The sequence below is a fragment of the Oreochromis aureus genome, linkage group 2, assembly GCF_013358895.1.
Source record: "Oreochromis aureus strain Israel breed Guangdong linkage group 2, ZZ_aureus, whole genome shotgun sequence".
Taxonomy (NCBI): domain Eukaryota; kingdom Metazoa; phylum Chordata; class Actinopteri; order Cichliformes; family Cichlidae; genus Oreochromis; species Oreochromis aureus.
Window position 1 is genome coordinate 3,690,974 of NC_052943.1, and position 26,575 is coordinate 3,717,548.

The 26,575-nt window shown below is 40.2% G+C and overlaps 1 protein-coding gene across 1 annotated transcript in view; it reads left to right on the forward strand.

Moving 5' to 3' along the window:
- pigg (phosphatidylinositol glycan anchor biosynthesis class G) overlaps nucleotides 1-26,575 on the forward strand; it is an 81,908-nt gene that overhangs the window by 25,469 nt on the left and 29,864 nt on the right. The window contains exons 6-10 of the mRNA XM_031751430.2: nucleotides 176-388; nucleotides 6,941-7,158; nucleotides 8,870-9,154; nucleotides 19,883-20,286; nucleotides 24,247-24,438. Of these exons, the coding sequence (XP_031607290.1) occupies nucleotides 176-388; nucleotides 6,941-7,158; nucleotides 8,870-9,154; nucleotides 19,883-20,286; nucleotides 24,247-24,438 (1,312 nt within the window). The remainder of the gene's footprint in view (nucleotides 1-175; nucleotides 389-6,940; nucleotides 7,159-8,869; nucleotides 9,155-19,882; nucleotides 20,287-24,246; nucleotides 24,439-26,575) is intronic.

A 26,575-nucleotide genomic window follows, 5' to 3' on the forward strand; every position in this document is an offset into this window, starting at 1 on the left:
CAGGTTGATAGATTGACAAAATGTGAAAGAGCAAAAAAATCACTGTGGGTAACAAATATTTTCAAAACAAAATCAAAATTGTTTGGGCCAAAAACATGCCAGTTATTATTTCACCATCAGCCATTGCACCAGCTGTGTCTTTTTTACTCTTTGCCCTTTTGCCCTGTCTTCTCAGCGGGAATGGAGAAACCAGGAGTGGTGGAGCAGGTTGACCTGACCCCAACCCTGGCCCTAGGCCTTGGCCTGCCCATATCTCAGAACAGTGTTGGCCGCGTGATCCAGAGTGTCTTGGAGGAAACCTCACTGCGAGACCAGCTGCGCTTCCTGCATCTCAATGGCCACCAGCTCAGCTGCTTGCTCAAAGACAGCATATCCGACTATGAGAAAGGTGGGTTGCAGATTCACTGTGTTCCTCCTCTGGACTCGTTAAAAGCCAAGACCTTGTTTGACAGGTACTCTCATCATTATGCTGTATTGTTTCCTGGCTGGTGATGGTGTCAGTAGCTACTTTTTTTTCATTGCACACAGCAGGGTGAGTATGCCAAATAATTTAAGGCATAGCTCATTCCAAAATTGAGATATGGAATTTTTACTTCACCTCATGTCAGTTAGAACTCTATTGAAGCTGGAACATCCATCAGTTCCCATCATTCCCTATTCTTCAGCCTTCTCCTAAACTATTAAAGTTAAGGGAGGCATACTTTAAATTTAAAAAAAAAAAAAAAATCCGGTTATTGTCATAATTCCACAAACTGAGTCATTTATAATGTCGCCTGCCACTTGCATTGAACCCATTCATTGCTTAAAGCTGCACATTTAAATATTCTGATGTTAACAGTGAGTAAGGATAATGTGAAAGGGGATGTTTCTAGTGACGGACTAATGGAGACCTTAACTGTCTTTATACATAATCACAGATTAAGAACTGAGCTAAAAGAAGAGTAAACACCAACATGAGTCTGCTAACTCTATTGCAAGTAGTAAAATAAGCTAATTTCAACAAGCTGTTGAGCTAACATATGTCAACTGATGCTCAGACTGTCATTATTGCATTTAAATTACAGTTTAATTTGCAGTCCGCTCAGTTTTGTGCGTATAACAGTTGTGACAGATGGTACAGACTTAAGATGGCTCAAAAGTGATTTTCTTTGAGTCTGTCTCTGTGTTTTGGCATCAAAGCGTCTTCTTAGATGGTTTAACCTGAAGCAGTTTGATTAAAATGAAGGCAGCATCGCATCATCTAACAAGCTCAAAAGATTCAACTTAATTAAGACTATAATCCTGAGCAAAAATGCAGACTTGATAATTTATATATTTCAACATGTGTCAGATGAAACTGAACCAATTCAAACAGGCAGTTTTACTAGGCGCTAATGGGCCTTAATGGTGTTTAGCAGATGTTAAGAAAATATTCCTCTTACAGTTAGAAAATCCACTAAATGTCTGTGATTACAGTGAGTTTTAAGTTTCTGGTTGTCAAAGATAAACCCCAGAATTTGCAGACAAAAGCTTTACAATGATATAAGAGTTTGAGACAAAAAAGGCACAAACTTTTGCCAAACATTAGATACAATTCAGTTGGTTGTCGTGGGAGTGTTTCCAACTCCCACAACTTAAAGTCTGTGGTCAGATCTTCAACATGCATTTGCACAGAGATGCAAATGCATGCGCATATCCACACATGGCTTTGCTCCCTACTTGCATCTCGGGGTCACACTGTTTGTCTGAGTTATCCATCTTTGAGTCTGTCCTCCACCCTTCTTGTCTGTCTCCCACTCTTTCTCTTGCCGTCTTTCACTTTCCGAAGCATTCGATACACCAATGGCAGCAATTACCGTCTGTCAGAAGTAATTTATCTTATCTTTTTAAAGTATACCAAAGAGGCAGAGATAGGACTACATGCATAATTTGACACATAGCATTTTCTGGTTTAGAAGTTGTTTTCCCTAAATGTTTTTGCTGACTAAGTTGTATTCTAAGCATGCTATCCTAGAGAAAATGTTGTGAGCAAAGGGGGGAAAAAGTCCAGAAAAGCATAACACATTTGAGATTCAGATGATGTGTTTACTTTTTTCATATTGGGAGTTGACTGGATGGAAGTTAATAGTACATCATACTGTTAACTTCCATGAACCTGAGTAACTAATGGTACAAATATAGCAGGTTCATAAAATTTGGGCAATAGCACTATTCTTCTGTTTTATTCGAAATGGTTCACAAAAGTACTGGATTAACTTAGTTTATTTTAAAATGCACTGTGATGTGTGAATGTTCACTTACCGTATTTTCTTCACTATAAGGCGCACTTAAAATCCTTTAATTTTCTAAAAAATCGACAGTGCTAATTATAATTCGGTGCACCTTATGTATGAATTCTGGTTGTGCTCACTGACCTCGAACCGATTTTATGTGGTACACAGCGCTCACAAATCTGTCACAAAATGCTTTAGTATGACTTTGGTAAGCTACGAAGCCGCACCGCTTGATGGATTGTTGGAGCATTACGGCTACCGTTGTAAGGAGCCTCGCGGAGTAATCTGGGTCCTAAACTCCGTCCGTTTCAGGTCCCAAAGTCAAACGAACACTGCAGCATCACTGAGAGTTAAAAACTGTCTAAATTCTTTCATCTTTAATAAAATGATCAGTGTTGCGGCTTTACCAGGTGTAACAATTAAGTTTAACATCCAGGCATCCATGAAAACAGAATTTATTACATTTAACGGAGTTAGAAGTTAGCAGGAAGTTAGCTTGCTAGCTTCCACTTAATCATGATATAGCATGTTCTGACTGAGAGATTTCTGAAAAAATTCAAACGTACAGCTCTGCTATCACTTCTGACATAAATGAAGACAGAAAACTAAACAGCAGTGACATTTGTAGGGTCACTGAAGTTGGGCTACCTGGTATATAATGATGTGCTACGTGATCGCTAGCGACACAGCCATGTTAGCATAGCATAAACACAGTGAAGCTGGAGGACCATGTCGGGCCCTGGTGCTGTCCAACTCTTCATACTGGAGACCCTTTCATATATATATATATATATATTATATATATATATATATATATATATATATATATATATATATATATATATATATATCAATCCAGCCTGGATTGATTACAAGAAGGCCTATGACTCAATGCCCCACAGCTGGATACTGGAATGCCTAGAATTGTACAAGATCAACAGGACCCTAAGAGCCTTCATCAGGAACTCAATGGGGATGTGGCGTACATCACTAGAGGCCAACTCCAAGCCCATAGCATAAGTCACCATCAAGTGCGGGATCTATCAAGGAGATGCTCTGTCCCCACTGCTGTTCTGCATAGGCCTGAACCCCCTCAGTGAGATCATTAACAAGACTGGCTACGGATACCGACTACTAAACGGAGCGGTTGTCAGCCACCTCCTGTACATGGATGACATCAAGCTGTATGCCAAGAGTGAACGAGACATCGATTCACTGATCCACACTACCAGGATATACAGCAATGACATTGGAATGTCGTTCGGACTGGAGAAGTGCAGTCGGATGGTAACAAAGAGAGGGAAGGTAGTCAGAACTGAGGGGATTGAACTACCAGAAGGCATCATTGCAGACATAGAGGACAGTTACAAGTACCTGGGGATCCCGCAGGCGAATGGGAACCGTGAAGAGGCCGCTAGGAAAGCTGCAACCACCAAGTACCTGCAGAGGGTCAGGCAAGTCCTGAGGAGTCAGCTGAACGGTAAGAACAAGATCCGGGCCATCAACACCTACGCCCTGCCCGTGATCAGGTACCCTGCTGGGGTAATAGGCTGGCCAAGGGAGGAGATAGAAGCCACTGACATAAAGACAAGAAAGCTCCTTACCATGCATGGAGGGTTTCACCCCAAGTCCAGCACCCTGAGGCTGTACGCTAAGTGGAAGGAAGGGGGCCGGGGACTGGTGAGTGTCAGCACCACAGTCCAGGATGAGACAAGAAACATCCAAGAATACATCACGAAGATGGCCCCAACTGACAGCGTGCTCAGTGAATACCTCAGGCAGCAGAAACCCAAGAAAGAGGAGGAAGGCGAGGAACCATCATGGAAGGACAGGTCCCTGCACGGTATGTACCACCGGCAGAGAGAGGAGGTGGCTGATATCCAGAAATCCTACCAGTGGCTGGACAAAGCTGGACTGAAAGACAGCACAGAGGCACTAATCATGGCAGCACAAGAACAAGCTCTGAGTACAAGATCCATAGAGGCTGGGGTCTATCACACCAGGCAAGACCCCAGGTGCAGGCTGTGTAAAGATGCCCCAGAGACAATCCAGCACATAACAGCAGGGTGCAAGATGCTAGCAGGCAAGGCATACATGGAACGCCATAACCAAGTGGCCGGCATAGTGTACAGGAACATCTGTGCCGAGTATAACCTGGAAGTCCCGAGGTCAAAATGGGAGATGCCCCCAAGGGTGATGGAGAATGACCGAGCTAAGATCAAACAGACGGACAAAATGGTGGTGGCTAACCAACCGGACATAGTGGTGGTAGACAAACAGGAGAAGACGGCCGTAGTGATCGATGTAGCGGTTCCGAATGACAGCAACATCAGGAAGAAGGAACACGAGAAGCTGGAGAAATACCAAGGGCTCAGAGAAGAGCTCGAGAGGATGTGGAGGGTGAAGGCAACGGTGGTCCCCGTGGTAATCGGAGCACTAGGTGCGGTGACTCCCAAGCTAGGCGAGTGGCTCCAGCAGATCCCGGGAACAACATCGGAGATCTCTGTCCAGAAGAGCGCAGTCCTGGGAACAGCTAAGATACTGCGCAGGACCCTCAAGCTCCCAGGCCTCTGGTAGAGGACCCGAGCTTGAAGGATAAACCGCTCGCAGGGGTGAGATGGGTGGGGTTTTTTTGTGTGTGTGTGTGTGTGTGTGTGTTGTTTAGCACCCTCTTTGTGAGCAATTTCAGCTGATGACAGCCAGTAACATCCAGTAAGCACTTTCTTTTTGGGGAGAGGGGAGTTCTAATGATCAGAGGTTTCCAGGGGTTGCCAACCAACCTCTAGGCCTGTGTAAACATTTAAACCTATTTATGTTATGATAACCCTTGTGTACTTTGTACACAAATGTCCATAAATGTACCCATGTACAAACAGATGTGGTGAAACAAAGCAAACTTCAACATGAAGTAAATGCAGCATTTTCAAAACAACTACTATTTCCTGTACCATAAAAAAACACTCAGCACTGGCAGCAGTTTTTCCACTTTATTTTGGTCCCTGGTTTCCATAGAGATGGGATGAAATGGAAATTATCTCAGCAGACCTACATTTGGATATGTTGCCTTTTTTTGTATTCGTCCACTTGGGTAATCATGAAGCTGTTATGCAAAAGGATGTAATAGTTGTCACTGCTGGGAAATTCGCCGGGGATGTTATTTTAAGTAGCATGCCTGTTGGACACTTGTTAGGGTCGAATCTTTACTGGGCGTGTGACGAGTTGCTTTGGAGAAATCAGCCTTCTGTCTGTGTCTGATTTCAGTATTCAATGAGGTTTCATCAGGAAGACAAAAAAGTAGCTCATTGGGAAAAAAAAAACACTTAGCCAGGATTTATAATGCCCGGCCACTCGCAGCTTCAGTCTGGTGCACTAGTTGAATATTTTATGATATTTTTTGGGGGGTTCTCTGTTTTTGCAGTCGCATTTCTTATACTTAAAGTAGACATAACCTGCAACTTTTTAAAGTTCAGCTGTGGCGATACAAACTTTAGAAACTCTCTCTGCCTCACTCTCTCTCTGTCTGCTTTGCTTCAATCTTCATATTGGTTTTTTTTGTTGTTTTTTTGTGTGTGTGTGTGTGTGTGTGTGCGCGTGTAACCTCAGGCGTCTTGCAGAGCCATTAACCAATCCCTGTACTTTTAGACAGATGAAACATGGCCAGGGTCATTGATATTGCATGATTCATGCCTGTGGCTTAAAGTTCTGATATTTCAACCAACCCTTCTGTCTGGCAAAGCCACAGCGACTATTTATCATCTCTGCCTATGCTGCTGAGATAGGTGATTGTTTTTAGTAGTCTGGGTGTGTGTGTGTGTGTTTCACTGAAGTATACCACAACTCAAAGCCTACGCGTTGCTTCGTCCTTGAACAGGCTGAAGTAAAATGAAAGGGAGCATAATTTCATCTGTAAACATGTGAATGAGTCACAGCTTGTCATAGTTAGCATCTTGATAAATTGTACATTGCTTTGCTCCAAACTAAATGGTTTTACCACAGGCGTATTGTTTTCAATTTAGCAAACGTTATTGACACAAGAACGCGGGAAAAAGAAAATGCTGAAATCTAATAGGTTTCTATTTCTGAAAAACAGAATTCAACATCAATGATTGATGAACTCATAAATAGTCTCATTTCTAAGAAAACAAGCAGTTGGAATATGTCTGCATTTTCTTTCGGCTAAATTACAACAGGGTAGGCAGCAATATGAAACCTTTTCTTCACATTTGTCATGGATCAGTTTGGGTTTTTAATGAGCTCGTAGTAAAAATACTCTGCAAGTTGTACCAGTATCAGCCACCTGTAGCTTAACATTGTAATTAATTAATATGTCAGCATATGGGGGAAAATTGCTCATTATTATGAGAAAATAATGCCCACAGTTGGCGAATGGTTTATCCTGTAACATTAAGAATATTTCATTTAGATTACAGAGATCCAGGCAGCAAAGTTTTTCTCCACTATATGAAGGCTAAAGAAAGTTTGTCCTGATTAATCACATGGCAGCAAACCAAGAAACTGTGTTAGAATTAAACTGTAGACCTGATGAAATTCCTCATAAACTGTTAACAAATCAGGTGCTATAAATGTCCTCCTCACTCCCTCCCTCCTGAAATTCAGATTGCAGTAGCTGGAGCATTGCAAATAATAGTGCATTAAAATGTTCTCCCTTCCACTTCTCTCCACTCCAGAGGTAGGGTTTGAGCAGTTTCGTGTGGCAGAAAAGGCTCACGGGAACTGGATGAAGCTTTACCTGGAAGGAAACACCTCCGAGGTGCTGACCAACGTGGGCAAAAAGGTCCTGAGGCAGTATCTGGAGGCCCTGGCTGCCATGAGTGCTGCTCTGAGCAAACAGCTGGGCAAGTATGACATGTACTCCATGATTGCAGGCATGGTGTTTGTCTTTCAGGTAAGGACCAGATCATCGTATTTTTTATCTGCACTCGTAATAGTTTGGTGTGCTGCTAATCAGTTTTAGAGTATGGGAGTGAGGTGCACGGCAACAAAAAGTAAAAACTAAACCCTCAGCAAGTGTCATGCTTTCTTTTTGATAGTGGAAATATTTGTGACAATGAAGCTGTCCTAACAAGACAGAGGAGAAAGTGCTGTCATAAGATAGATTTACTTTAGAGGGGGATCAGTTGTGTTTATCTTGTACTGGGCCTTGCTACAACCCATTAGTTTGTCCACTGTCTGTTTTGGCTCTTTTAGCTCCTCTTCCATTAAGGCCACTGACCCTTTAAGCCAGCTTTCTTCTGCCCCTCTCCAACAGAATATTTGACCATATTAGGGATATCCCCTTCTACTGATGTCAGTGATAGCCATGAAACCGTCTGAAATGAGTGTTTATAGCTGAGCTTTTAGCTCACACACGCTGAATTCTTTATTTTAGAGAGAAGAGACTTTCTCCTGGCAACAAGACCTACTCATTCAGTCTTTTTCTTATTGTACTGTTATGAACTTTAACATTTAACAGTTTGAGCTCTTGGGCTTTTTGCAGTTTCTCTGAACATTGCACAGTCTGATCTCCACGTGGGAATAATCTTTCTCACTGTAGAATGGTGTTTGGAAATGGCCTTATAACCCTTTGCAGATGGATGGAGAGCAACAGTTGCTTCTCTGAGACCACTGCTGTGGCTTTGCTGTTTGGCATTGTGTTAACACACATCTAAAAGCCCCAGACCATTAAACTGCCAAAACTTTATAGACGTGTTCACATTTACTGATGATCAGTTAATTAAATATTTTTGATTATCAGCACACGGCTGCTATTTACTCTTTTAAGGAAGCAGTAAGGATGCACTTAGTTTTTCACATACTGCTTCTAAATTTGGGCTCACTTTTGCTTAAATATATAATGACCCCTGTCCAGGGTGTACCGAGCCTCTCGCCCCATGACAGCTGGGATAGGCTACCCCCCTGCGACCCTGAATTAGATAAGCAGATGGATGGATGTAATGAAACAGTGTAATGAAACACTGTTCTCTGTATATTTTATATATTTTATTTTATTGTTTAATCTATTTAATTTGTAAAATATGTATACACACACGTAAAAAAACAAAAAAACAAAAACATATTTAGTATACACATCCAGTAATGCATACACTCTTATATTGTACATATATTTATTACACTCAGATTTAGCCATTCTTATATTTTGCTTGTTTTACGTTATTGTATTTTTGCACAACTCTGTTGCTTGTGAAGCTCACACACAAGAATTTCACTCGCATGTACTGTACCAGTGTACCTGCACATGTGACGTGACAATAAAAGTGATTTGATTTGATTTATCGTGTGCTGTTTTTCATCCGAGGTTGTATTTACCTAATTTTCAGACCTACTAGGGACCAGATGATTTTTAATCTGTCCTGATCTGTAAAACCTTTTTGGCACGACTGCATAAAAAATAAATAAATAAAAGAAAAGCGTCATAGGTCTGTTTCAATTAGAAAATCAGTTAAACGTGTATATGCATGCATTATGTTTGTTATTAAATTGCTCTTCACTGTTCACATAAATTGGGGAGGTTATAAAACTGGAGGTTACGATGATTGCATCAGATTTGTAAGAGACTTTTTCTCTCCTCTCTGTCTCCCTCTCTCCTGGCCTTTAAGCTCCTGTTGGTCTTACTGCTGGCTATGCCTGAAGCCCTCAGCGGTGCCGCAGCAGTGGACCTCCCCATCCTCTCGGCCCTGCTCTCCCTGCCTTTTTACCTCTTGTGCCTGCTTCTTGCCTCAGTGCACGTCTTGGTGTGCACATCTGCTGAGAGCTCCTGTTACTTCTGCAGCCTCTCCTGGGGTCTCGTGTTTACTGCCGTTGCCTTCTCCTCAGCAATGTTTTGTATTCTGGTCTCTATAGCAACACGAAGACTCCCCCTGGGTGCAAAGATTCATGGGAAGGTGAGTAAGTGCAGTGAAACACGGGTACATATTGTAACAGATGTTAGCCCTCAGAGATCCATACAGTGGATCCGCATGTAAAGCATGAATGCACAAGCTAACGTGCTAACCCATTCTGCTGCACTCTGATTGCTTTAAAGGGACACTGAGGATAAAAGACTGAATGTTAGTGAATCCATCTATCTCTCTAGAAACCTCGCTGCTTGTCAAACAGATTTGTGTTCTTGTATTTGAATTTTTCACTTCCTGTAGGTAGAGAAACGTTACCTAAGAGACTTTTGGAGTTTATTTCAGAGAAAACCTGCTAAATCTACTGGAGCGAATGGGGTTGCATGCTCTTGTCTGTTGTGCACTCACTTAGTGACTTAGTTTGCAGAGTCTTTAAGGATGCAGATTTAAATCATTTGAGTGCTTCTCAACAGTCTCAGAAAAAAGAAAAAAGTTTTAGTGTATTTTCACTTTGACAAGTAAAAAAAGATTCTGCAAAAAAGTGGCTTAAAAGAAGTGTTTGAGTTAGTGCCTCTTAGTCAATTTAAAACTGCGGGTAACAATTGTATGCTTCAGAGATTGTAAAGAGCTGCAATAATTACTCTTTGATTACTCTGCAGTATCGCACAAGAAAACAAGTGAGAAATAGTAGTGCATTTAAACAAATGATATTGTGTTGTTGTTGTGAGTCAGGCACTCAGAGTGACGGTGAGAGTTGCAGAAAGGCAACACAACAGTATTTTTGGACAAAGCAGTGATCACATAATCATGACTTCTGACATGCCAGAAGTTTGTGGTGTTAGTGTGTTTACCCTGTGTGTGAAACATTTCCATGCTACACAGAAATAATTATTCAAACTGAAACATTGTTGCAGCAGTATTGTTTACTTTGTCAGGTGGTGGGGTTTTATAGTTAGGTCCATTAGTTCTTGTACAGTGACACAATTTTTGTGGTCTGTGCACAACTGCAGTGGGATTTAAATTAACCAATCAAGATGCAATTAAAGTGCAGCTCTTCAACTTTAACTCAGGAAGTTTAACAAAAGTGTTCTATTAACTGTACAGGAATTATAGCCATGTTTATACACAGTGCCTATTTTCTGATAGTTCTTAAGTGTAACCAGAGGTTTGCACCCTGTTGTCTCCATTCACGAAGGCGTCTCTTGTGGACCTTGACAATGATGCAGCTACCTCTTTGAGCGTTCTTGAATTATTTTCATCTTCTGCGGTCTTTGAAGGTCCTCCTGCTCCTGAGCTGATGAGCTGGCCTTTTCAGGAATTGTTGATTTGACCTTTTTCCAGTTTTTTCATTTTTCAAATGGCTTTATGTGTTTGTTTGTTTTTAAATGGTTTTTCAGACTAATAATTGCCTCCTTCCCTTGCATCAACCTCTTTTGAACACAACTACCAAATACAGGTTCATTTGTACAACACTTGGAATCAACTCCAGTTTTCTTTGAATAATTTTTTATGGAATAATGAGGGAACGGGTCTCCACTTGACATAAAACTTTCATATAAAATCAGTTGTCGAAGTACTTATGAGCCTTTGAAAACGGGGCACTGTCTATAAAAACGTATGTTATTCCTCAACAGTAAATTCTGTACTTCTGTTAAAGCTTGTAAATGAAAACTCAAAATCTGATCTTCAAACACAACTTGATTTTTTGATTTTAAATCCACTGTGCTCATGTACAGAGGCAACATTACAAAAATGTCTCCAAAAACAGCATCTAGCTTGCTAACAAGTCTAAAAAGCACAGCTATACATAACATCATAAACATACAAAGCTTTCTAGAATATTACACAATCTGAAGTGCATTATATACCAACTGCCCTCCAGTAATTATTTAAAAGATGACAAAACAAATTAAAAACACTAATTTGATTCATGTACACATACAGGACCTGACTGCAGAATTCAATCCATATAATGTACAGTTGCTGCATATTATAACTTTTTAATTTTTGCCTCTTTATTGCCAAAAACTTGGCTCCGAGGGTGGGAAAGTGGAGCTGTTTCTGCATAATAAAGTTACGTTAAAAGAAAGTTACATTAGTATATAAATGTCTTATAAAATATTATATGAGTAGACGCATCAGTAGACTGTGGTTCTATTAGGTGAGTAGATGCCGTTTCTCAACATACTGTCCAGTTTATTGGAAGAAAAGTTGCTGACTGTGCCCATAAAACAGCGAACTCTGTAAATAAAACAGACACTAATACAATGGACAGATGGGGTGTCGGGTCTAATTAACAGTTAAAATAGTCAATTAGAAGATATGCACTGCCAGGATCCTTTAGGAGAATGACGTAAAAACATCACTCAGGTAGTTTAAAGACAGTCAGGATTTTTACTTGTTGTGAAACTAAATTGAAAATGAAGAAAACTAAAGACAGTCCATCATTTGGACTCTAACTACTGGTGCAGTTGGAAGATAAGTGGTGTATTTGTTAAGCCTTCATGATAACGCACTCTTGTCTGTGCTATCAAAGGTTTTGGGTAGTTTAAATTTGTTTCAGTAATTTCCTCTTTCCATCACTGCAATGTTAAATTGTCCTTCAACAAATTGAAGTAATTCCCAGCAATATGTTGAAGTAAGTTATCAATCATAGAAAGGTTGAAGTGGTTCTTCAGTGGAAAATGGAAGTGGAACCTTTGAGTCATAAGTGCTTGTTTAAAGGGCCTTAAAGGTAGCTTCCCTTTGCTGCTGCAACTCTTTGCTCATTATTAATTTATCCGTAAAGGTTACATCTCATTTGCCTTCTGGGAACTCTTGAGAAAGTGCTGATGTAGCAAAAAAAAAGCCAGAAGAATCCACTTGGGTCATTAGGCTGGGAGAGGAAATCAACTCTCCGACTCTACAGACTGGAGGATGTGGAGGATTTCATACGGTACGGGAGGTGTTTCTTCTCTGGCTCGAGTGACTGTGAAAAGACTGTTTTCTTTTGAGTCTTACAAATGTCATAGTGAACAAAAAAAACTGTGCTCATAGTTCAGTGATGATGATGACCTGTGATGACAAATGTGCTTTTGTACCAGCAGCAGATTTTTGTGAAATTACCAGACTTTGGTCAGAAAAATCAAACAGACAAACTGTTGCAGCTCAACTCATGTAGAAACAAAAATCTCAAAGAGCTCGTTTCAGCCACTGAACTGAAATTCTGCAGGATTCATGAAACACCCTACCTGCCAAGTACCTTGAAAGGCTATGTGAGCATGTGCCTGGTGCCCAGTGGAGAATGCACTTATAAAAGCAAAGCTTGATCACAACAAACACCAAAGCAGTGTCGTTTCTTTGGCTGCTAAAAGTCATTCATAAATCGAAAGTACTGCTGTATGTACAGCAAACTCAAAGTATTTAGAGGGTTTCAGAGTGGATGAAAACAAACACAAATATTTGCCGCTGATTATAACTGCAACTAATAATTAATTTCGTTCTTTTTTTATCCTGGAGGTATTTCCTTCTTAATTGAATTATTGTTGAGTTTATTAAATGCCAGTGAAAGGTGAACTTCCAACACAAAAACTCGAAGATGTGAGATTTGAAGCGATATGAAACAGAAAAAGTAACAAATCCCAAGACTTGAAGCTGAAAATAATTTGGCATTTAGCTTTGATAGATGACTTTGACTTTTCAGATCTTTTCAGGTTGTTATGTAATGGATTTTTTTTGTTTTTAAAAAGTCATATTAAAACAACTGCAGGGGGTGGAGCTAAAAGAGTAATCGAAGAGCAGTGCATGCTCATGCAGGATTGGCAGCAGACCATTTAAACGTTAACGAGGGGCATTCGCTCAAGTCACTTTGCTATTACAAAAAACCCCAAAACACTATGCACAATTACAAGCACACATGCACAGTACACGCTGAGAGAAATGTGGCCACAGCAACTTTCGTTTGATGAATTGGTGTAACTCATAGTTGAAGTGTATCAGTAGGATTCTGCTGAGGAGGCACAGTGATTACTGGGTGGGCCTGCTCCCCGAGGCCCATCAATAACGCCGACAATGGTCATATAATAACTTGTCAGTCACTCGATAGGCTCACCTTAAAGCATATCTTACTTTATCCTCCTCTTTGACTCTCACGGGGAACACAAAATGAGCATCATGTTATATTCAGTAAGAAGTCAAACTGGAATTTCAATTTCTAAAGACTAAAAAAAAAAGTGTTTACTGAAGTCATACATGAAGGGAGCTGGAGGGTCATTCACCCAACGACTTCGATAATAATCTGATATCATTTCAGCCACAAGAGTCGCTGCCTGCTCGCCATTAGAAAGAATCCAGGTTAAAGACCTGGAAGCTAAGTCAGTCTTTCATACACAGTATAATCAATGTCAGGTATTAAATCATTCTACAGATATATTGAAATGTTTAACTATTCATAGAACAACTGTATTGAGCTTCCATAATTTGGCTTCCTGTTGATGTTGGAATTGATTTTAAATGTTATTGATTCCTTTAAAAGCTACATATGGATTTAGTCCTGCTGCCACTCTAGGGTGTATATAAAAGTGCCGTTGTGTATCATGCCATGTTTTATTTCTCGTTCCAAAAGTGGTGATTAGGCGCTTACAATCATGGCCCATCTCCACAGCCAAGATCTTTTTAATAACCTGTGAGAGGAAATGCAATTAGTGGACTCCGTGTCCTCAAAGTCATGACTGACAAACTCATTTTGATACTGAGATTAAATAATAAAGCTGCTTTATTGTTACACTGTATTAGTATCAAAGGATGAAATTGATGAATTCCCAGGAAGGCCTGAATATTTTTCCGACAAGAGGAAATCTGCTCAAAATTACAAACTTTTGGACAGATTTCACACAAAAGTGTGTTTGAAGCTACTACCAGATGTAGCATGTAGTGCTGGAAAATGTGACAAATAATCCTAAGGCACAATGATGTTGTATACTTTCAGGAATCCATTTGGATCTAAGTGCAAAGCTGTGTCTGGTTAGACTTGACAAATAACTGCTTTGGGGAAACTTTCCAAAACATATATTCACTCTGTCCTCATTAGTTTCAGTGCAAGGTGGAAACGAAAAGAAAAACTTGCTGCTCCAGCAAAAATGTGATGAGAATTCCATTTAAGTGAGTTTTAATGACCCAAAGGTGAGGTCATTTTAAAAAAGTAGTTCTGTACAGGAGGTGTAAAGAAGTGTGAAATACCTGGAATCTGTATCTTGTTTTTGCATTCGCCTATCAAGTGATGACTCCCAGTTCGATCCCAGGACGAGACACTGATTCTTTCGGGGTTGCGTCAGGAAAAGCATCCGGCGTTTAAAAAAACCCCCCAAATCTGCCAACTTAGACATGCGGCGCTACCTGCTGTGGGAGACCCCTTGTGGGTAAGAGAACAGCCAAAAGTGGCTTATATTTTTCCAACAAGTAAAAAAAGGCTAAGAATCCCTTAATAAATGATTCAATTGAGTCTCTCATGACTTTTGTAAGGAGCTTACTCTAGTCTGTCACCAGCACGAGAGTTTAATATGATTTCTTATTATGCCTGAGTGGAAAAAGTCATATTTTAAATGGCAGAGCTCAGAAGTCAGTCTGAGTCAGTATTACCATTTCACAGCTGCATGATGGAAAGGCAGGTTCAGTGGTCAGCTGGCAGAATATGATAAATCAAACACACATACTGGACACATCGGTTTCACAGGAAAAGTGATGTTAAGTGGCATAGATGCAACAGTGGCATCAAAGACCCTCCAATAATTTTAGGCTAGAAAGACTAAAAGGTCATTTGCTACATCAGTAGCTGTGCTTTGTCATGAAAAGGCCTTTGGCAGGGCAGAGCAATATTCTACTTCAGCACATTAGGCTTCAGGTCAAGTCCTGATTTATGTTCTACTCTACATGGAGCCCTCAGCATGGTCAGAGAATATTTATGCATTATTTAGAATGATCTGCTCAAACCAATAGACAACCATATCATAGCTCAGTTCATGGTTCGCAGATTAATGTGAAGATGAAAAACCCTCATATGTTTGTTTAATGTAAGACCACACCTATAACCCTAGCATTAGTAAATAAAAACAGCCCTGTGAAGCTCTCTTAATTAAACTGGTTTCTTTTACATGTATAAACTAAAACGTCCCTTTTACAAGATATATGATGGTTGTTTCTCGACTAAATTTCCTGGACTCTCAGCAAAGAACATGATGGGAGTATAATTTCCTCCTAACACAGTAAGTGATGTGTAGACCAGCCAAAAGCACAGAAAACTAAGTCGGGATATAATTTACACTCACCCAGCAATTCATTAGGTTCACCTGTTCAGCTGTTTGTTAAGACAAAAATCTAACATGTCAAGACGACCAGCTACAGTTCAAGCAGCATTAGAATAAAGGTTAGTGCCAGACAGGCAGGTCTAAACTGCTGATCTAATGGGATTTTCCTGCGCAGGCGTCTCTAAGGTTTATAAAGAGTGGTCTGAGAAAGAGAAATTAGCGGTGAGCAGCAGAACTTTGGGGGAAAGTGCCTTGTTGATGTCAAAGGAAAATAGCTTTAACTGCTCTGAGTTGTCAAAAAGGCAACAGTAACAAATACTGACTTCTCTTTGCATCTCTGATGCACAACACATTGAAACTTTAAGTAAGTGGGCCACAGCAGAACACCACACTAGGTGCTACTCCTGTCAGCTAAGAACAGGAAAGTGAGGCTACAATTCATATAGGACCACCAAATCTAGAAAATTCTTAATGTTTATCTTGTATAGAAAAAGACAATGCACTGATCCTTGTTGTTTTCAACGGGTGATGTGCTTGGGAACAAAACTAAGATAAAATGAGTCCTGTCCTGCAAGTGTTATCTGAACCAAGTAGGATCGCAAAAGTCGTCTCCATTTTCTTTTGATATATTCTTTCTATATTCTATAAATATATATTGTAGGGAAATGACCCTTCAATATTACAGAGAAAACACCAATAGTCAGGTGACTATTGGTGACATCAAGCAGCCTTGGTGGGGAGGAAGAAAGAAAAGACTTAGGAGGGTGAAATCATCTGCCCTGACCTGCTGGTGACAAGAGCAGACAGAGAAGTCATGGCACATAGTTGCCCCTCCCATAAACCTGGTTCTGCCGCTGGTTTCCTTCTGTTTTTTCTTCTCACTGTCGCCAAGTCCTTGCTCAAAGGGGGTCATCTGATTGTTGGGGTTTTCTCTGTATAATTGTAGACTTTTGCAATATAGAGTTGAGTTCAGCCTAGGGTGTAGTAGGGACTAGTATTTCAACGGGTCCAGTCTCAACCCGTGTTTCAAAAATATCCAAGACTAGGATATGACTGAATGCATCAAAAGAAGCCGTTCTTTCTAATAATAGCTGAATAGCAGTTTTGCCTGGAAAGCGTTCATTCGAATGTCATTGAATGAACAGTGACTACCTCCTCCTCCACTCACAGTGGAGGAGGTGTTGAATACGTATGCCAGTGATACTTTTTATAATAACTTTTCTATAAACTGAAGTATCTCTTGAGTGTTTTGCTCTAGTTTTTCTGTTAAACCCGATGACTAACTTGAGTCATAAATGTGTCATCTGCTGTATTGCTAAGGCATGCAAGTTGTATACTCGAGGATTTAGTGAAATTGTATCTATCCTGCATCACTTGGTTATATTAGCCTGGGTAAATGTTGCTACTTGTTTTTGCTATTTTTTTTAAGTAATACTTTCATTAAGTATGTATGAAACCATGCCATGAACACAGATTAGTATGCAGCAGGCTTTTCCAATTTCACAATTTGCCAGCCACTGAAGGAAAGAGCAAGGAGCAGTGAAGCTGGAAAAATATATTACAGCTTCCTTTGGGATGTGACATGTTTTATCTCAAAAACAGGAGCTGTAGGCATAAAGGCCATCAGTCCTCTTCTCAGTAACGCATGGATGGCTTATAGTTTCGTACACAGAACAGATGAACAATCTCTACTTGACTTAAACTATGGGACTCGTAGAGAACTATATTTTGGGAGAGTTTAGGAACACGCTGGGTTTTTTAAATCTAGAAGATATTCGTAAAACCTGAAAAGAGCTTAATAAAAATGCAACCTGCTCTTAGTGCACTGTTAATATATGAAAATGTATTCACCCACGACTTTTATATCCAGAGTTAAGTAATGTTTTTCTCTTTCTGTGTATACATAACTGCCAGACCAAATATTTAATGACCCGGCATCTTGTTTAAAGAGGGATAGGTGTAAAGGTTGCAATAACAATAACCTGGTGTAAGGGGAAATTATTCTGCAACAGCCCGGTCCCACAGCGAAGCCACCACTGTAGCCTGGAGGTGCTGAATATATCATCTCAGCCTGTCTTTGTCATCAAGGTGAACACAGGCAAAGATGCATGTCTGTTGTTTGTTAGGCTAAAATATTGCTGCTGAGCTAAGAGGCTGGCTGAACTCAGCCTGAACTTAAGCTCAGTGAATAAAATCATTTGCATACAAGTGTTCGATTGGACAAACAGCAATCTTAAAAATGGGATTGAAGCATCCATAACAGACCGACCACAATTTATGAATGACAGCTCATGGTCACTGTCAGCAGTGCCAAGGCAGGAACTTGCTGCTGTACATCCAGTAGTGACATGTGATGGATGATCTGATGTTTGGCAGTAATATTTCTGTTCATCGTAACAGGAGTCTGAATGGTGTACCTTTTTAAATTTGAGTGTAAATAGCACATGCATCGGTTAACGCTTGTTCTCGTTTTGGTCTGCGTGAATATAGCAGGCATGATGGGTTTGAAATTGAACTGTTTTTATACCTCCCGCTGGTGACAGCTGTAGCTGGAGGCATTATTTTGTCCATAATGCTTTATGTCTTCTCCGTTTTTGAAGACGGTGTAGCTCTTTGAACGCCGTCAGAGATTTCTTCAAGTTAGGTAGAGACATTCCCTTGGATGAGCTAAGTTTGGGTGTGAAAGGCCAAGGTCAGCGTGACCCCATGACACCTTTAATGTATTTATTTGTTTTTATAATTCAGATTTTATTGAATTAGACATAAAAACATCAACGTAGAACAAGGCAGAACAATACACTGACATAAAGTGAGGTATATAAGTCAGTTTGTGCAATAAGTTGTTGGGAAATATTCATTTGGCGAACGTCCAGTACACACAAGTTATGTTTTCACTTTGGCTTTGGATTTGAAGTCACAGAAACTTTCCCATTGCTCTTAAGCCAGCTCATTTTCACAATTAAGCCATCCCAACATCTTCTCACAGACAGCAGTGTTCATCATCTGTTCAGTCCACAGTTTTAGCATCAGGGTTTGAGATTATTTCCAAATCACAAGAATCAGTCTGGCATGAGGCTCTGGACAAATCACACTTCAACCATTGGCCCATATATTCCAAAACATTTCTCCAATCAGGGAAAACTTTGGAACACTCCCATGCATGTACCTAAGTGCTTCTTTCTGCCTTACATTTCCAGCATAAAACACAGTTAATTAATTAATTAAACCCATTTTGTGTATTCAGTCCAATTCAGTTTTATTTGTACAGCGCCAAATCACAACAACAGTCACCTCAAGGAGCTTTATATTGTAAGGTAGACCCTACAATAATACATACAGAGAAAACCCAACAATCATATGACCCCCTATGAGCAAGCACTTTGGCGACAGTGGGAAGGAAAAACTCCCTTTTAACAGGAAGAAACCTCCGGCAGAACCAGGCTCAGGGAGGGGCGGGGCCATCTGCTGCGACCGGTTGGGGAGAGAGAAGGAAGACAGGATAAAGACATGCTGTGGAAGAGAGACAGAGATTAATAACAAGTGTGATTCAGCAGAGAGGTCTATTAACACATAGTAACTGAAAAAGAAATACTCAATGCATCATGGGTAATCTCAAAGGAGTATAGTAATACTGATTAATTATTACGACAGCCATTTTTAGGCATAACTCATGCCTAGCTCATGAATTCTCAGGAACACCTTGAGAATATTTGTTAAAATTCGGCACAAACATCTAATTGGACTTTAAGATCTGATGGTCATGGTCACGGTCATTGTAACCTCACAGCCTCAATTTAAGAGTCTGTATGCTAATTTTGACAGAATTCCCTACAAATGACGGAATAAATGAATGAGGTAAAGTCTTTTTTTCTTTATTTTTTAAACGAAGCGTCAAGTCGAAGCTTTCATTGTTATAAACTGCTACATGACTGGTAGAAGCACGAGGCAGTAATCCTAGTATTGTGAAGTGCATGAGTCATATAATGAGTGTCACGAGATGAGGTTTTCAGTATTGTGCCAAATTAGTGTGAATCACCCAAGCAGTAGTTTCATCCATCTAATTGTCCCACTGAGAATTGTGATCCCATCACTCTGGGGTGGGCGAGGTGAAAGTAGGTTGAGTATGTAGTCGGGCCTGTGTGGATGTAATAGCTCTTTCCTCTCTATCTAAATTGTGTCCAATGTAAATGATCCTAAATTTAACAGAATGAGGTGCTGAAATTAATACAGCTGTGGCTGAAAACCCAATAATCATCTCAGGTGTTGAATCTTTAACTAAATTGTTTTCATTTAATTCTAAATTGTCGTGTTTATCTGTTTGATTTATTAGTCACCTGTCTGAGAAAAAGATGGACAGATCAGGGCAGTGTGCCACTCTCTTGTCAGTAAATATGCCTTTCTTGCAGTGCAAGCAAACACATTGGGGCCTCTTTTATTTTTGATTTTATAGCCTGCTCTAAATCTCCTGGTTTTTATTCTCTTTTCTTCTCTTTCACAGTCTCCTCTGAGGAGCAGTGAAGTTGACTGGTCGCTGTCAGAGGTGGATGTTTTGCTGCTGGCCGGCACCGTCGGTCACACTCTCAGCTTGGCGGCCAGCAGTTTCGTAGAGGAAGAGCACCAAACCTGGTACTTTCTGCTCAACACGCTCTGCCTCACCGTGTTCCAGGATGTCTGCCGCAAGTACTTCAGAGAGAAGAGGGGCTCTGGAGATGACGAAGAGCACATCCTCCCTTCCAAAGACCGTCATCCCTCTGCTCACCCCAAAGCAGAGATTTTCTCAGAGAAGTGGTTAGCGTTAGCCACGCCACCATTCACTCTGCTCTGCTGCCGGCTACTGCGCTCCCTCAACCAAACTGGGGTGCAGTGGGCTCATATCCCTGACGTTGGGCATTGGCTCAACAGGTGGGTTTATTGATCTAATATTAACTTTGATAAATGCTTCAGTTTTAAGTAGTTTAAATATTTGAGTCACTATATTTTATTCATATCAAGAAAATGCAGGCAGTATTTGGAGAACGATATAAATAAACTGGTTTCACTGATGATTCATCACCTAATACCATATAGTAGTGGATTTACACTCACTGCCAAATTTGAACCCAAACATCTGAATGCTGCATCAGAAATCTAGACTCATCAGTCTTCTGTTGTCTAATTTTGGAGTTTCCTGTTGCTAGCTGACAGCAGTTACAGTTACTGCTTGTGCATTCAGAGATGCTCTTCTGCATACCTTGGTTGTAACAACTGGGTGTTTGAGTTAATGTTGCCTTCCTATCAGCGTGAAGCGGTCTGACCATTCTTCTCTGACTTTCATTTAAATGCTTAAATTGCCTAAATCCACAAGCTGCTACCATGTGACAGGCTGCTGGGAAGATATTTGCATTCCTGAGCAGTAGAACAGGTGTGTTTTATTAAGTGGTCAGTGATTGTTTCACAATTCCAGTGTGTCACTTTACCTGAACAAAAACCCAAAGGCACTCATAATTCCTCTTAGCAAGTGGTCAGTTGCTAGTAAATTAGCCAGCTACCTCCTGGATAGCAAGACAAGTGTTTTTATCTGCTAAATGCTAAACTATGTTTATTAAGTAGTCACTAACTCTCTCTGACGATTGGTTGGACAGATAGTGATCATTGTATTGCTGTGAAAGTCAACCAATGTTAAAAAAGGCAATAAAACAGTAAATAGTTGAGGAGGAATGTGGTGCGATTATAGTTCTATTACTGCAGTGATGCTTTTCTTGCACAGTCATATTTTCCATTGTTACAGAAACATTGATTCTAATTCTAATGCATGAAAGCTAGTAGTACTACCTAACTAACCATCACTGTTGGTTTGTGCACATTTATTGTTTAACTAGGCAGCAAAGCAAAGAGAGAGTGGCAACTGCAACAGCTTCTTGGTTGATTCAAGATTAGCTTGGCAGCATTTTTATTCCTAAGTCACTCCTCAAGGGAAAATCAGACGACTCTATGAATAGCAAAAGGATAGAGGGTTCTGTCTCTGATGTGTTTGTGTTAAGCAGTACAAAAGGGCCGGGTACAAAAAGCGATTACACCGAAGTTCAGAAGTTTATCTGAAATCTGTTACATGCATGCATAAATCCCTTCAAGTGTATTTGCTCTCTTTTACTCAAAGCAAAATTTACAGTGGTAAACTCATTGCTGATAAGGCTCTACAGCAAAATCTTCACTATGTTGTTTGTTCTGACAAGCAGTGTTGTATTGTTGATGTTGTAATGAACATTGGGGTGCTAGCAAAGCTGAGGACCATTAGTTCTGTGTCATGCTGTATGGTATATTTCTCTTTGTATGTGGTTATGTGGCAGCATGAAGGTGACAGGACATAACAGGAACTTATTTTCAACACAACTACAATTTAAAAAAAAAAAAACTACACTTGATGTTTTAGGACAAATCAAACAGAATTAAAAAAGAACAGGCATCTTTCACTGTTTAAGGATAGAAGTTCAACAGTCACATGGGGATACATTCACTGTAGAAAAGCAATCTGTCTGCAGACAGCATACTCAGTAGGCTAAAATGCAGTGCAGCGACAAGATTTTCAATCTCAATTTGTTTCTCCACCTACACACAAATGTAACAGATCAATGTAGCAAATTCATTGATGTTCTCTGGGGAAAGCCGTGATATAGGATATTGCTTACTGTAGTAGACGTAATGAAAGCAGTTGAGTGAACAATACATTTAGATTTCAATGCTAGATATAGACATCTAATGGAAGCTGTGTGGTGTTAACACACAGAGCAAGTCTTTTCTTCTGACACTAAAACATTTTTAATGTGTTTTTCTAGCTGAGAAGCTGATAGGACTACCCACTTAGCTTTTCTTTTTTTTTTAAAGATTCAAGAAGAGAAAATCGTCTTCAGATTGCCCAGACTGAAGGAAAACTGTGATTTCTCTGTAAAAACTGTGGCTTTTTCAGAGCCATTAATATTCTGACAGCAGTGCGAGGCAGGGGGATTATAGTTTGTTCTTTAACATTCATCACATTGTGGAACAGAGATGTGGATTCTGACCTTTTCCCTGTCCAGTGTTGCCCTTTCTTCCTACCTGCAGTGCCTGTTGCTTGGATAATGAGATCCAGGTAGCGTTATGCCTCATCTTGTCTCAAAGCATTCAACTTCCACTGCCAGTCTGATCCAGCTAATGGCTAAATACACGGCTTCAACTTTGATGTCTTACTATTTCCTATCGGTGCTCAGTGTGGCGTAATTACAGACTTTAATCCAGTGAACAATTGAGGGGCTGTGCCTCTTTAAAATTTAACCTGAAGCTAGAGGATTTGACTGACAGTATTTCATCTCATCAAAGTAAATGTTCACCTTCAGCCTTCAAATGAGAACCTGTAATGCTTTCTCTTCATGTGTTATTATATATACAGTTACACTGGTGAACCGTCGTATTAAAGACGGTCAGTTCACAACAATGAGGTGAGTGTATGTCCAAGTAATCCCTGAGAGCCAGGAGCTAAGGCTTCAAACTGCTTTAATCAGCTGGTCTAGCAATATTTTTTTCTACTCTTGGATTTGTCGGGTCAACTCAGGCACAAGTCTCTGGCTGTGAAGACAGAAGCCCCACCCACCCGTGGGTGGAGCGAGCTGTGAGGGGCAGCCAGTGAGAAGACATCTGGTTTTTCAAGAGTGTGGCCTTAAAAGGAAAGGAGAAAACAGCCTTTTTTAGACAGTAAATTAACTGATAGATGATAGGAATTCACAGTTCAGAATACTAAGGGTTATCCTGAAGTGTGTAATGCAAAACCGCTCTAGCTCTCTTACTGTAACAGCCTGTTTACTTGTCTGAACAAGAAAGGGCTAGCTCGTCTACAGGTTGTTCGAAACTCTGCAGCGAGGCTACTGACCCACTCGAACATGGGAGCTCATATAACTCCTGTTTTGAAGTCGCTACACCGGCTCCCAATCAGATTTAGGTTCCATTTTAAAATTCTAGTTTTAACCTTTAGAGCATTACAGGGACAGGCCCCTCCCTATACTGCTGATTTGATTCGTACACATACCTCCTCTCGTAGGTCATCGAATCAAAACCTTTTAGTGGTCCCCCACACTCGTTTTAGAAGTCGAGGGGACCGATCTTTCCAAGCTGTTGCACCCAGACTGTGGAATGCACTTCATCTATTTCTACGGTGTCTGGACTCTGTGGAGACCTTCAAAGAGCAGCTAAAGACATTTTTTATTTCAAAAAGCTTTTAATTAGACGGGTTTTTATGATGTATTTATGACTGTATTGTGTTTTCTTACCTTCTTGTAAAGCACTTTGTGACACATATCTGTGAAAGGTACTATATGAATAAACTTTACTTACTTACTACTTACTAGCAGAGACCAAAAATAATAATAATGAGCTGGAACTGAGCTGAATTCAGAGCTGTCCTGTGGTGCTCTGTAAAATCTACTTAGTTACAGTGAAGTGGTTGAATTGGTTTCTGTTCATAAGACATAACAATAATTCAAAAGTAAATATATTGAAATGCAAGAGTGCATGTTAATGTACTTCAATTAAAGAAAAACAACAACAAGATATAAACATCCAAGACTTTAGTGAAACTGCTCATTTAAATCTGTAATTCCTGGACAGGTTACATTTTTTTCATTTACATATATATATGTATATATATATAGAGAGAGAGATATATTGATATAGATATCTATAAACTGACCATAGATGTGGTTTGCCTTAAGCCACTACTTGGCCAACTGTAATACTTTGAGCATTTACTTTAAAAATATATAAACTTTAGTGTGAAAATTCAAAATCCCCTCATCATTTGAGTGCTTGGCACGTTTCTCAGCCCGTGACTGTTCTCTTCCATTTTCTCTCTTCTAGCTCTGAGCACAAGGTGGTCCTCTCCCTGCTGTCCGCTTTCTGTTTGGTTCTCATCTACTTCCTGGTTCAAAGACGGTGCTCGTGGGTCTCAAAGGTCGCCCTCGCCCTCGGGCTTTTGGGTGTGTATAGCTATCGGGCAGCTGTCGGCAACGTCCTGTTTCCCTGGCATCATTCTGGTCAAACTATGTCCAAGTAAGTAAGTCTTTGTGAACCATGAAACAGTGAGTTCATTCACCATAACAGCTGGCAAATTGCTGTCCCCTGGTATTGACTTGATTTAAAGTTCAGGAGTGCCAGGCTGTGCTGTGATGTAGATGAGCGTGAAGACTCTAGTGCTGCTCGTGTCGTCTGGGACAATCCCTTACTGTGGTGATGAACTGCAGTACAGTTTTTTTCCCTTTACATCTACCTACAGTAAATCTCCCTGACCTAGTGTAACGTCATGTCCTCACAGTTTTGACACTGTCTTAAATTAAATTAATTACACTAAAAGAGGCATCAAGCAATCTATAAATGCTGATTTAAATTGGCAGCCAGTGGGAACTGCAGAAGTATCGACAGGTCTTTTCTCCTTCAACACATCTCTGGCACGGCCGCATCACCACTCTCCCCTCATGTCATCTGTAACTTATGAATCTAAAGTATCACATTCACAACACAGCTACTTAATTAGAGTGGTGAGTACAGAAGAAATAGACTACCATGCAGAATATTGGAATCATTTTTGTAAGTAAATTTGCTTTTCATTTGGTTTGAAAATGAGTTTTTTAGCTGCCATGACTGAAATACAAATCCATGTGTTTGTCTCTATTCCTGAGCAGCAAAGAGCTGTGCAGGCCAGAAAGTGAGGTTCATATTTGTACTTTTGAGTATAATGTCTAAACAACTGTTGGATGGATTGCTATCATGTTGGATACACATTATTAATATTTACCACTCGTAATGACTTCGGATAGATAGCTTGATTTAAGACCAAAACCAATGACAGCCCAGCAGCCTCATTTATCTTTGTATCTCTGTTAAGTGCTAGTTAGCATCATTTTAAATGAATAACCTCACTGCATAGCCACAAGAGTGGAGCTGCTGTGAAAAATGATGTAAAAACAAAATTACTTTTATATCACTCAAACCATTGAAGTGGTTGACTTGAAGAAGGCGACCAGGTCGCCGCTAGAGGCCTTGAGCAAGAACGAGTTGTGTCAGCAGGGCTTCAGAATTTAAGATTGTCAATTCGTCTGTAACTATCTGGCCTTCAGATAGCTACAGTATGTGTTTAGTGGGTAACATGCAGACTTGTTTTTTTACCTTTTTACATTTTAAAATTTCATCTCAAAGTTTCGTCCAACTACATCGCTTTAGTGCAGCTAATGTTTCTAACTTTCAAAAGTACTTATAAAAGTATATGGACCATTGCTGGTCCATTGGAGTGAACAGAGATGACGTGGCTGTCTCTGGTCTCCGCTTGCAGCCAATTCTCATCACCAAAGCAACAGTAGCCATGCTTTCATATAGGAATATAACCACAATACAACCCTGTTGCCAACCAGTTGAATAGATTCCCCCTTTGCAAAAACACGTGCCACAGACTGAGATTGATTACAATGTGTTTGAAACTGTCTACATCTTTAAATTAGACTGCATTTATTTACAAACCTTCACCAATTGGTCTGAGAGTGATTGCAGCCAGGCCAAGTCACACTGTGATTGTTTGAAGACAGGCTGCTTACCACCAGGCAAGCTGTGCAGTCGCCTTTCAGTGCAAAGCAATCACCCAGAGGCTGAGGCTGTTGCACACTCTGTTGCTGAAAGAGGAAAAATTCCACTGAATCCTTTGGAGAAGAAGTCGCTGTCTTACTTTTACTCCAGTGTGACTGAGGATTTAGTGCACATGGCAGATCATAACATCTGTGAAGGCACCATTAATGCTGAAGCTGGCTTTACATACAGATTTTGGAGCCACATATGCTGCCATTCCAATATGTTTTTCAAGCAGGGTATTAATTGTTCCAGTGGGACTGTGTCCCAGTCCACATCGTGCCGTGGCATGGCTACGTATTTTTAAAAAGTGCAGATGTCAGGCAGCACAATGGTGATCCTCCCCCGTCTCACATTTTCAAAATGTGTTGCTAGCTTCCTGTTTAAGATGAAGATATATTTTTTGCAAAACAGAAAATGTCTCAGTTATGACATTTGTCATCTTGACTTTGTACAATTTTCAATTAAAAAACAGGAAAACAAAATCATGTTAATGGATTGGATTTCATATAGCGCTTTTCAAGGCACCCAAAGCGCTTTACAATGCCACTATTCATTCACTCTCACATTCACA